Genomic DNA, 13,047 nt, shown 5'->3' on the forward strand with positions numbered 1-13,047 from the left:
ATCTTTACCCAATTCCTTGTGCAGCATTTTCTGTTCTGTGTGCCGTGTCCACCCTCGTGTGGGCGTTTTCAGTGGTCAGGACTGAGCAGCAAAGGATCAAAACCAATGAGCAGCACCCCTCCACGGCCTCTGCATCAGCTCCTGCTTCCAGGTTCCTGCCCTGCTTGAGTTCCTGTCTTGACTTCCTTCAGCGAAGGGAATAAACCCTTTCCTCCCCAGCTTGCTTTGGGTCCTGGTGCTTCGCCATGGCAATAGAAACCCTTACGAGGACAGGACCCCAACTGACTGGATTTTCACCTGTTTCAGCATTGGCATGGGCCTATCACCTGGTTCCACGAAGCCTATGGGAAGCATGTTGGTTCTTGCTGCATCCCCATTTTTCTTGGACCTGAACGTTACTGGATAACTGATACTTCAGGCATCCTGCACACAGGATGGACCACAGCATCAAATCTTCTCCAAATGGACCTTGCCCTAGGTACAGTCACAACCCTGTTCCTGGGGCTCTTTCTCACTTCTGACACGCCCCCTTCCTCCTCAGGGCCATCACCACAGCAGCCCCACCCACCCCAGCTGCAAACAACAGCTTCAGAGTAACAATGCTTCCCACAGCGGGGCAGTATTCAAACGGCAGCCCACTTGGGTTGATTGTTTCCAGGTTGCGGACAGGGAAACTGAGGGTCAGTTGGGGGAAGCCATTTGCCCAGGCCACAGGAAATCAGATCTAGGGCTCACGGAAAGCCTGTCTGTGCCGAGCCTGGGTTCTTAACTAGCAGTTCACACCATGCTCTGAGAAAGCCACAGGTCCATGTCTTCAAGAAGTGTGTCTGGCTCAGTTCTGTTTCAGAAAATGGGATCAAGCAGTTACAAGTGACACCATGAGGTTGGGTCTCACTGCTCTCTATCATTGTCACAAACACGATGCTGTCTGGTATCAGGTGTCCAGCCTTGCTTCTTAAGAAGGCGCTGTCTGCTCTCTGGGGAAACCCTGCATCACTTTACCTCGTTTGTTATATATTCTTGGTAGTAATTAACTTCGTTTCATGTGTTGCTATGAAGAGTGCCTAACAAAACCAATGTGAAACTTGTTAAGTCTGGGTGCCTTTATTTTGGTAAATAAGCCATCTGTGCTGGGTTTGTGGAGGTGTTTTAGAAGCATTCTGAAAGATAAGGATGAGAGTAATATGGCAATGCCTTTGGGAGGCAGGGAGGAGCTGGTTTCATGTGGCAGGGGTGGAGCTGGGTAATCCTTCCAAAAGTCTGTCTGTGCCTTTGAACTCTGGATCACGTGGATGCATTGCCCCTTCAACAAGGATGCAAACGGCCCTCAAGAAGGTCATGCATCGTAGCTTTCACTGTGGTCCTGAGTGAGGTGAGGTCAAGACATTGGTGAAAATTTTCATCTGCCAGGGCTTCCAGCCCGGCTCTGGGAATAGAATTCTCCCCATGGCCAGCAGAGGGCAGTGTTTGGGCTTCTTACCCCAGCCAGGTGTGGAGGAGCCTGGGTGCAGGGAAAACGCCTTAGGTGAGGTTTGTAGCTATCTCTGCACCTGGAGTTTGCCTTCCATAGTATAGACAGGAAGAAATGACGATCCAGCCATTGTCCTGTCTCCCTTTACCCCTTCCAGACAAGTGTTGGACCCTTACGTCCTTACCATGCCCTTGAAAGGTCGTCCGAGAGGCATTTGCAAGATGATTTAGGCAGGCAAACAGGGAAAACCACCAAAGCTTACGCACTTATTTAAATGTGAATTATATACACGCATACTCATGATTCATCCATCAATCTGCTAATTTCAGTGGAGAGGCAAGTCCATTTATATGCACCCTTAAGGAACTCAAAAGCAGCTGGTAATAGAACTGGGCTGTGAAAATAACAAAATGCAGAACAGCCCCGTTTCTTAGTCCATTCTCCAGCGAGGTCCGGAGTTGGGTCTCATGTTTTACCAAACGTCTGCAGCAGGGGACTCCTGGAGGTCCTGGATCTGCCTCCGGGCTTCCGCGATGCATCAGTTCTCCGTCGCTCTCACATTCTGACAAGAAGATCCTCAAGCGAGGATGGGGGTACCTTTTTTTTTTTTTTTTTGTCTCCCAGGTTAAGAAGGGACACAGTCCATCGCGACCAGGAAGCATGGTAACAGAAGCACGTGTCATCTAGTCCCCACGGGGTCTGCCCCCGGGAAGCAGAGTGTGGACAGGAAGTGGGGCTGACGACAGAAATCTCAAAACCCACCCCCAGTGCCTAACTTCCTCCACGGAGGTTCCACTTCCTAACGGCTCCACAACTTTCCAAAGTAGCATTAGCGGTTGGGGACCAGGTAGTCAAACACGTGAGTCTGTGGGGGCCATCTCACAATCACATCACAACATTACATCCCCGATGACGACCGTATATAGTCTCATGGCCATCTCATGCATCCACCCCAACCTTAAAACTCCCCAGGGTCTTTTAGTGGTCCCTTAGCTGTGTAAGGTCAAAAGGCATGGTCCGTATGTCTAGCAAAGGACGGTCCAGTGAATGTCCACATTCCAAACTGGAGGGCACAGCAAGAAGAGATCAGACCAAACCCTCCAGCTTCATGTCAGGCATCTGGGGCTTATGATGGAATACACTGGGTCCCAAAGGGCTTGGGTGTCCTTCTCTACTTCTACAACCTACAGCACCCAGAGCCTCTCCCTCGGTCTGGCTCTGCTCTATGCCTGCAGCTTTCCTTGGTGGACGCCCCACGGCCCTGGCACTTCCAGTATCCCGAGTCTCCATCCCAACTCCATCTTTATTTTCACATCTTCACGCACTGGCCACCTCTTGGGCTCTCTTTGCAGAGACTCTGATCCTGCCTCACATGGCCGGGCCTCAGTGGCTGTTGGGAATCTTCACACAAGCCTCTAGGACCCCCTTCACTTCAGGCCATTCTTAGCTCAGGCTCTTTTTTAAAAAGCATTTGCATGCTCACAATTGGGAGCCTTCGTGGTGGGCTCTTCTCTCACAGGGCCTTCCTTGTTAACCTGTGCAGAGCAGGCCGTTTCCGACAGGCCCAGCCTTTGCACGGCTCCACACCTCACATTGTTCTGGTCGCTCTGCAGTACCTGGTGCTCTCTCTCACTGCAGACACCGATGAGAGTGTCAGCCATGCCACAGATCCCGCAATGCTTGATTCCAGCCTCACTCAAGTTCTCAGGACGTAGACAACATGCAGGCCTAATTACCCTCATGTCACACAGGTGACCTCTAGCTCAGTTCCCACGGAGCTCTTATTCCCTGTGCTGGCTAGTTTTGATGCCAGTTTGACACAGGGTAGAGCTGTCCGAAAGGAGTCTCAATTGAGAAAGTGCCTCCATAAGATACAGCTGTAACCACCGGGCGGTGGTGGCGCATGCCTTTAATCCCAGTATTCTGGAGGCAGAGGCAGGTGGATCTGTTCTAGTTCGAAGCCAGCCTGGTCTACAGCATGAGTTCCAGGACAGCCAGGGCTACCCAAGAAATCCTGTCTCAAAAAACAAACAAACAAACAAAAAAGGAAGCCATGTGGAACAAGCCAGTAAGCAGCACTCCTCCATGGCCTCTGCATCAGCTCCTGCCTCCAGGTTCCTGCCCTGTTTGAGTTCCTGTCCTGACTTCCTTCAGTGATGAACAGTGAGGGATACGGAAGTGTAAACCAAATAAACCCTTTTCTCCCCAAGTGCCTTGGTCAGGGTGTTTCATCACAGCAACAGAAAGCCTAAGACAAGTTGGTACCAGGATATTACCTGGTGTTGCTGTGACAGACTTGACCACGCCGCTTTGGGGAGGATTGTGGGAGGACTTTGGAACATTGGACTAGAAAAGCCACTGAATGTTGAGAGCTCTGTGAGCTGTTCCGAGGAGCTTGGAAGATAAGAATGTTGAGAGCAGTGCGGATGATGGAGGCCTGGCTTGTGAAGTGTCAGAGGGAAGCAAAGACCCTACTGGGCCATTTGTATGAAGCATCTGTGGTGTCTGGTCAGCTGGGGCTGAAGAATCAGCTGTGATTAACAGGAGACCAGAACCACTGAAGTGAAACCTTTGCTTTGCTGGGACAACGGATGCTGCTCAGCTGGGGCTGAAGAATCAGCAGTGATTAATAGAGACCAGCATCGCTGAGGTGAAGTCTTCTGGGAAGGGTTTCCTCAGGGTCAGCACACAGAAGTTGTGTCCCAGAGGCAGCCAAGGTTGCACCTCAAGCTGGCAGCTGAACTTGGTAGTGTAAGAGTCACCCAGGTGGTGCTGGTTTTGAAGATCTGAAGGGGTCATGGAGAGCAGCTGAGGCTTGGCACTGTGTGGCGGGGCTGGAGTCCCTGAAGAGAGCCCAGGAGAGGCCATTGGTGAAAGTGCAGCCCAGTTGCGGCAGAGACCCCAGCATTTTGGAGACACCAGTACCATGGGACGACCACCAAGAACAGCAGCTGTGGAGTGGAGCCTGAGCCTAGAAGACAAGCTGTGTGTGCTGCAGAGGGCGGAGCTGGAGAAGTGACCCAGGCCCCTTGGAGGAGCCCAGAAGATGGCGAGTGAATCCCAGGTAACTGATCATCGTCTCTGCCCCTCTCCCCCCATCACTGAGATTATAGAAGCACGCTACCACACCTGGCTTTAGGGGAGCTCTGGGGAACTGAACTCAGATCCCCAGCCCTGGGCAGCAAGCACTTTCTCCACCAAGTTGTCTCTCCAGGCCCTGAATAAGGTAACCAATCATGGCCCAGGGGTGAAGGGCTCACACTGGAGACCTGCAGAAGCTTGACCCCAGCCAGCGGCGGCTTCCCCCACCCCCAGACTCTGCTGTCATGCCGGTGTCCCTTTCACGGCACGACAGCACAGTGCTGGAGGCCGCATCTCCCCTTAGCTCCCTCTGACATCTGTGCCGGGGAACACATAGCCTTAGAACCCTGGGAGAGGGGAGCAGGGATGCCGACGCTCAGTCCAGCTGCCTGAATAACCAGAAGAGAGGGCACCTGAGCTTGGTGATGGCCCGCCCGATGCCGGTGCCACGGCCTGGCCGTGGGAGAGGACTCTGAGTTAATGGTTTGAGCTTCTCAACGTATGGGCTTCGAGATGGAAATAAAGCCCAGTGTGGTGCCAAGCTCAAGGTTAGTGGAGTATTTCATGTGCCGCAGGGAGGAAAGGAAATCCCACTTTCTCTCTGTCCTCAGCTGGGCTGAGGCACCGAGAAATGTGCGGGCAAAACTGCACATCTCAGAGGCTTCTAAAGGAGAGGAGGCAGAGATGGGCAGAAATGGGGGAGGAGGGGAAGGCATCCTCAACCACTTGCTGGGTGGGGCTTGAAGCTGGGTGGGACTCCCTCCAGGAAAGCAAGAACCAGGAAGTCAAATTTCCCCTTTTCCCCCTGAAGCTCGGGGAGTTTGCCTGGTAACTTCTTCAGGGAAATGTTCTCGTAAGTAGAATCGTGTGTTTTTAACTTATCACAGGAGCAGTAGGGGGAGCCACAGCAGGCTTCTGAGAGCAAGGTGTGTGTGTGTGTGTGTGTGTGTGTGTGTGTGTGTGTGTATGTGTGTGTGTGTGTGTGTGTATGTATGTGCATGTTCACATGTGTGTATGAGTGCACGTGTGTGCCCATGCATGTGCGTGCATGTAGAGGACAGAGGTTGGTGTGAAGGGTCTTCCTCAATTGCTCTCCACCTTATATACTGAGGCAGAGTCTCTCGATGGTTAGCTTGCCCCTGGGATCCCCGTCTGTCCTTCCCTGGTACTAGGATGACAGGTGGGCTGCCATGGCCCAGGTGGCATTTATATGAGTGTAGATCTGAACTCAGGTCCTCTCGTGTGTAAGGCAAACCCCACTGGGCCATCTTCTCAGCCTCCTCCCCCACTCCCCACCACTCTAGAATGCAGTTTTCTTCCCAAAGCTTCAGAGATGACCCCCAGCACTGATCCTTTCTTTGACGGACACCCCCAGCCTCTAGCTGAGGTAGACCTCTCTAAGTGGACCACCCCTCCCTCGCCTCCAGCTTACATGGATGTTGTCTTTGCTACTGGGACCCTTGGCCTCTCTCTCTTCACCCACTGTTCTTCTTTTCCATCCTTTCTTGGAAAATGCTGCCCCCTCACCACCCTTCTTGATTCATCCAGGCTCTCTGGCTGCCCATCCACCATTCAAGACTATTGTCACTCTATGCGAGGCCCACTTCCAGGAATCATAGATATCGATGTCCCATGACCCCCACTGAAGATGAAAGAAACTGCAGCCAGAGAGAAGGCCTGGGTCTCACAGCTGGGAAGAAAAGGAGGTAGAATTCTGTCCCTGGCCCATGAGATCAGCTGTTTAAGATTTGTGGGGTTTTTGGCTCAGCTGGGCGGGAAGGCCAAGGCCAAGCTCCAGGGACAGCTTTACATGACAGTCCAGTCACACACACACACACACACACACACACACACACACACACACACACCCTGAGATAGAATAGAAAATCCAGAAATGAACCCACATGGTGACAGCCATGTGATCGTGGACAAAGGTGTCCAAATCAGACACTTGAAAGAGAAAAAGAATCTTTAACAAATGGCGCAGGGGAAATTTGTGACAATAGAAAAGGATCTATACCGCCCTCCGCCTCCAAAAAAAAAAAAATCGATACATCATGGATCAAAAACTTCACTTGAAGACCAGAAATGGCAACTGTTAGAGGAAATAGAAGAAAATACCCCAAGATACTGGCACAGAATCTTTCTGAGGGTGTCCAACAACTCAGGGAAAAGCAGCAAGAAGCAAGAGACTGGACTTCATGGGACCTGAAAGCGAGAGAAGCCGCCAGGCGAACTAAGGGATGGCAGACGGAGCGCTAGCTCTGTGCCAGCGTCACGTCAGAGGATTGATAGCGAGTGTCTGTAAAGACCATGAACACTAAACATCCCCCAATAACCTTACCAATCAGTGAGCGCATGAACCAAACAGACAGTTCCCCAAAGACAAGCACAGGCCAATAAAGACGAGAAAAAAAAAGTTCGGTGTTCTTCATCACAAAGGAAAACAGACAAATGGGAGGTCCATCTCTCCGAGTCAGAATGACAACACATGCTGACTCGGATGTGGGGAGGGGAAACTTAGTCATGGCAGGTGGGGGCTGCACCAAGACAACCACGGGTCTCCAGAAACCGAAAGCAGAACTCCAGGCCGCTCTCTGGGTAGACCACAAATGATCTAAGTCAGCCTTGCGCAGAGAGCTCACGCATCCGCATCCAGGCCTGTTGCGATTCACAATGACCGAGTGATGTGGCTAGCTTAGGTATCTGTGGACAGGTGTGTGGATAAGGAAAACGTGGCGTGTTTACACAACGGGCTGTGTCCAGCCATAAGGAAAAACGCAATGACGTCATTTGCACAAAAATAGATGGAATTGGAGACCATCGTGTTAAGCAGAATAGCCAGATTCAGACAAAGGCAACATTTTCTCCCATATGCAAAATCTAGATTTTTTTTTTTTTTAGGATAAGGGGGACTTTTTGAGGGGGACTGAAAGAGTGGATGGGGGTAGGGAATCAGGGTGTGGGGATGGATCTGGTCAAATTGTCTCAGAGACACCCCAACAGCACCCATCCATCAGTGTACACTATGGATACACACTACAAAGATTATTCACTGCGAAGATAACTAGTAGGCACGTGGGACCCGTCTGCGGCTCACAGAGCCAGAGGCCCCTGGGCTCCTGCTTCTGGCCTCTTCCCAGCTACCTGGCTCTGCCAGAAAGACTATTTCTCCAGACACCACCATCTGTCCTGTCCCCATCTCACAGAGGGCAGTGGGAGGAGGCGGCTGAGAGGCCTCCAGAGGCTCGCGCTCTCTCTCTCTCTCTCCCTCCTCCCTCCTCTCCTCCTCCTCCTCTCTTCTCTCTCTCCCCTCTCCTCTCTCTCTCTCTCTCTCTCTCTCTCTCTCTCTCTCTCTCTCTCTCCTCCAGCAGTCCTTGGAAGCTGTCCTCCAGGCAGGGCTATGACCTCAGACACAAGCACCCAGAGCTAGCACCTTCATTCTGGGCTCAGCGTTGCCCTCCCGGGGAGCTGGGGGCTGTGTTCCCGATGGGCACGTTGTGGTTGTGCCCAGGGCGTGTGGGAAGCAGCCCAGGGCAGCAGCCGTCCCCATTCATCAACATCTCCAGCCATTTGTCACTTCCTAGTCACTTAATGTAGTCCAAGGTCTGGCCGATGAAGACCAGACCCTGACTGACAGGGGCATCTGCACTAGCTGTGGAAGGCAGGCAAGGAGAGTCTATGGTGGGGTGGGGGTCCACGGCACAGCACCCTTCATTCCCGCCCCCATGAGCCATTTGCTCCTTCAAAAACTGGAGGGCTGCCAAGTGACTCGGTGAGTAAAGGCACCGGATGCCCCCGTTTGATGCCTGGGACCCACAAGTTGTCCTATGACCGCCTCACACTTGCTGCGACATGCACGCCCCAACCTCCACTCACAATAGACACGTAAATAATAGGAATACAACAAACGGACCTCCGCACATCTCGCTCCACCTCGTCTTTGGTCTGAGCTTTGCCGAGGTAGCCTTCCTCCCCTCCTTTATGTCAGATCCCCGGCCGCCACGACCCTCCCTTACGCTGTAAACTGAAGCCACGTGTGGATTATCTGTGCACACCCTCCCTGAACATCAGCCACCTTAGGACGAGTTCATGAGACCAGGGACGGCTCTCTTCGTGCGCTGCTGGCTGTGTTGCTGTGGCAACCCCGGGGCTCTGCAGCTCCCCGGCCAGTACTAGATACTCAGTTAATCCTGACTGAAACAATAAAGCAGGAACCCGCTCCTTCCCACCCGCCTGCTGCGGTGGGCCTGGGTGAGGGGCGCCTCAAACACTCACAACTGGATGTCCAAGAAGATCCTCTTCTCCTCCCCCACGTGAATCTTCCACACACAGTCCTCGCCTTCTGCATAGGGCTCCGGCCAGTTTGGAGACAGCACCACTCCAGCCACGGCAGAGAGCTCCCCACCACACATGGCTGTGACAGACAGACAGACAGACAGACAGACAGACAAGAAGACACCATTGTGAGGAAGCCAACAGAGCACAGTGGTTGGGAGTATGGGGGATAAAGTTGGCATCTGTGGGTCCCTGTGCAACGTGACTATGCATCCACATGGGGTGGAGCTGGGGGCAGCATGTGTGTATATGTGCATGTATGCACCTGCATGTGTGTGTGTATGCATTTGTGTGTGTGTGTGCATGTGTGTGTGTGCATGTGTGTGCATGTGTGTGGAGACGGCTGGCCTCATCTGCAGCTCCGAGAGGGCAGAGGTTGGCAGTCTCTTCCCCACTGAGGACAGCTCACACTGTTCTGCTAACTTTGGATAAGGTGTGTATGGTCTCATAGCCTCGGCTTCCTTCCTCGTGTGGTCAGGAAATGCCCTTGCCGGCCCACTGGCTTATGATGGAGCATGGCCGAGCTCACCACATCAGCTTGCACCACCTTCTCTGGACCCACTGAATGCCCAGATGGCAACCAGGCTCAAGGTTCTGAAAGATTCAGCCTGGACCAGAAGCGGAGATGTGGCGGCAGCTTTCTCAGTTCTATTCTGTTTACTGCCTTGGAAAGTCCTCAGTATGGCAGAGGCTGAAGCCTCAATAAATGCTGCTCTGTTAATGTAACACATTTAATTCAGGGGCCAGTCCCTCACCAGGGCAAGGCTGTGACTTCACGCCAACTGCCAGGTGGTTGCCGGGAGTGAGGACACCCTTTATTCCCCCATATACCAGAGCTCAGTGGCCTTGGATACAGGGACTGGGGAGCCAGTGTGGGTGGGGGTTGTCACATCCCACATCGTCCAGGCCCTGAGAACAGGGAGGCGAAGCTCACTCTGTCTCTTCCAGTGACCCTAGAATGGGCTTGGGCATGTTCCTTCCATGTCTGATTCATCATCATGAACGGGGCTGGTGTCTACTGTGTGTGGCTGTAGACAGGGTGTTGCCATGAGGGATATGCAGCCCTCAGCAGGGGGATGGTCCTTCATGAGACCCAGAGCTGCCATGTGCTGTTGACTGGGTTGTGCACTGAGGCGGCGTTATGAGGCAGGGGGATTATATAGGATCCGACACCAGAGAGGGCTCTCCTACAGCTGTGCACTACAGGTCTTGGGCCAGCAGGAAAGAGCAAGCCCCTAAAACGGAACGTTTTGTGACTCCCCAAGAACCAGCAGCAACCAGATCCAGAGGACCGTTGGAAAGGGTCTCATCCTAAAACCAATGTGCCTTGCAGCCAACATCTTCTAGGCTGGGGTCTTTGCAGTCGGTGTTGTGGGAGGTGGTGACTCACCTCTGCACAGCGGCTCTGTGTCGTTCCAGTATGGGTCACGCACGTTGACACACTCAATGACAGCTGGGCCCTGTTCCAGAGAGTGGCCAGGGTCGCAGGTGAACTCCACGATGGTGCCGATGTTATAGGTGGGGTCCGAGGTGGTGAAGTTCCCGTTCTGAATGTAGGGTTCATAGCAGTGACCTTTCTCAAAGGCTGAGGTGGGAACACAGAGAGCAGTAGTGGCCGGATGAGGTAAAGGACACCCTTTACCATTCAAAGAATCTGTATTCCTAGCTCTAGAGAGGCCAAGACAGGCTGTTCAAGGCCAGCCTAGGCTACATAGCGATTTCCAGGATAGCCTGGCCTACTGAGTGGGGACCCTGCCTCAGAACAGAATGGTGCCTCTGACCTGGGTCAGGCACCTGGACTCCTGGGGCCTCATTTTTTTCTCATGTGTGATGCCTATTAGACCTTCCGCCTCCAGCCCTGAAGAAAGGCAGTGTTTTCATCCCATGCCTCAGACTCTGGGTCCTGTCGTTGGACACACACTGTCTGGCCCTCATTAGGACCACCCATTCCTGGGGAAGCCTGAGACACAGTCCCTAGGTAGGGTACACGGAATACCATGGTCTAAGCAGGAGACCGTGCTGTTCTTGGAAGGAGGAAGAAAAGGAAGGGAGGAAGGGAGGGATAGACAGACGGATGGACGGAGGAAGGGGGTGCACCAGGTGCCAGCATAAGAGGCGCTTAGCAGGACGATGGCATTAATCAAACTGAAAGCCCCTCTTGGGAGTCACCGGCTAGTCTGACACTGCGTCTCTCACCTTTATATCTCCCCTACCCCAGGCCCAGGTTCAGCCCTACATATAAATATATATCCATGCTCCCAGGCTCCACCTTACAAGAAGGGGGTCCCTCACCCTCAAAGCGGATGTTGAAGGCGGAGGCTGCCTGGCCTTGGTCAGACGTGAACTCGATGCGGATGCTGCTGCCCTCGCTCAGCAGGCCCTCGAAGGGCACGCTTTCCGTTCGGAGCGAGTCGTACAGGAGGGCCGACGTGTTTGTCCGTCCGCTGTAGACAGTCATCCTGGCCGGAGAAAGGACAGAGGGGTGCTGACATGTCTTCTCGGGTCAGTGACACTGGGGCCAGAGGGGGGAGGGGTGCGTGGGAATGCTGATCTGTCTGGACTCAAATCCTGCCTCGTCGGTCTTCCCTGTTCCTTACAAAAATGGAGACCGCCTGCTCATCCTGAGTCCCTCAGGGATGCAGGGTGGGTTGCAGAGTGAGGGGGTGTCCCAGGGTAGTCACTGTGTCATGGGTTACTCTCCTGAGAGGTGGGGTTTGGACAGCAGCACAGTCAGGTGACCCCAGGGAAGGTTACTACTGCTGTGATGAAACGCCACCATTAAAAGCAACATAGGGAGGAAAGGGTTAATCTGGCTTACACTTCAGCATGGCTGCTCTTCACTTAAGGAAGCCGGGACAGGAGCTCAAAACAGGGTAGGATCCTGGAGGCAGGAGCTGATGCAGAGGCCATGGAGGGGTGCTGCTAACTGGCTTGTTCTCCATGGCTTGCTCAGTCTGCCTTTGTTTGTTTGTTTGTTTGTTTGTTTTGAGACAGGGTTTCTCTGTGTAGTTTGGCGCCTTTCCTGGAACTCACTCTGTAGACCAGGCTGGCCTCGAACTCACAAAGATCCACCTGCCTCTGCCTCCCAAGTGCTGGTGATTAAAGGCGTGCGCCACCACCAACACCACCACCTGGCTCATTCTGCTTTCTTATAAAACTCAGAACCACCAGCCCGCGGATGGCGCCACTCACATGGGCTGGGCCCTCCCGCATTGATCATTAGATGAGAAAATGCCTTACAGCTGGATCTCATGGAGGCATTTCCTCAACTGAGGCTCCTTCCTCTCTGATGACTCTAGCTTGTGTCAAGTGGACACACAAAAGCGGCCAGCGCAGAGGTGACATCCCACTCTTCATTAGCTGTCTGTCTGAGCTCTGCAGGCTAAGGTCTGTCACTCGGCTCTTCTGAAGCAGGAAGCAGGGTGGGCACCCAGCATCCCACTCAGCGCCTGGCTTGCTGCCACTGAGTATTACAGGACCTGAGCATAGAACGGTGTCATGTGGGGAACTCCTGTGACAATGCTCCTCTGTGCCCCCCATCGCTCTGTCCTGGCCGTGGAAGCAAGCTGTCACCCTTGAGGACGCCTTGAAGACAGACTGGGCTGCTCTTCCCAGCCTCTGCCCCCTCTTCCTCTGAGAACCTCTGCTTCGGCCCCGATGGGTTGCACGACTTCCTTTCTTGATCTCGTCTGTGTCCACCACCGCACCCCCAGTTCTACCAGCCAGAGTCTCCTGTGCTTTGGGGTCCTTTTAGGGCAATCCTCTGAAAAGTTTCCATTCCGCCTTGTTTCTGGGCAGAATCTTGTCAGGGATCTGAGGTCATATAACTCACATACTGGGACATTTAAGCTATTTTTTTTTTCAATAACATGCATAGGGTACATGGAACTGTCCAGCCAGGATCTTCAACCACTGTAGACTCTGGAGTGCTAGGATCTCTGGGGTCAGCTCGGCTTCTCTGTAGGTGCCCTGGACCACAAGCCGAGCGGGCTGTCTCTGGATCATTTGTCAGAATCTGCACAGCTTTCAGAAAGCTCCTGTTTTGATCTCTCTCTGTCTCTCACTGCATTTGTCTCTGTCTCTCTTTGTCTGTCTGTCTCTGTCTCTGACTATATCTCCCCCCAATCCCCGGCTCCAGTTCTCACTCAGGTCTTGCA

General features: G+C 53.2%; 1 protein-coding gene across 1 annotated transcript in view; it reads right to left on the reverse strand.

Moving 5' to 3' along the window:
* Positions 1–13,047, reverse strand: part of Sez6l (seizure related 6 homolog like) — a 167,913-nt gene that overhangs the window by 35,739 nt on the left and 119,127 nt on the right. The window contains 3 exon segments of the mRNA XM_028858821.2: positions 8,831–8,969; positions 10,281–10,475; positions 11,183–11,349. Coding sequence (XP_028714654.1) covers positions 8,831–8,969; positions 10,281–10,475; positions 11,183–11,349 — 501 coding nt within the window.

Source organism: Peromyscus leucopus, chromosome 23, assembly GCF_004664715.2.
Source record: "Peromyscus leucopus breed LL Stock chromosome 23, UCI_PerLeu_2.1, whole genome shotgun sequence".
In the NCBI taxonomy this organism is placed as follows: domain Eukaryota; kingdom Metazoa; phylum Chordata; class Mammalia; order Rodentia; family Cricetidae; genus Peromyscus; species Peromyscus leucopus.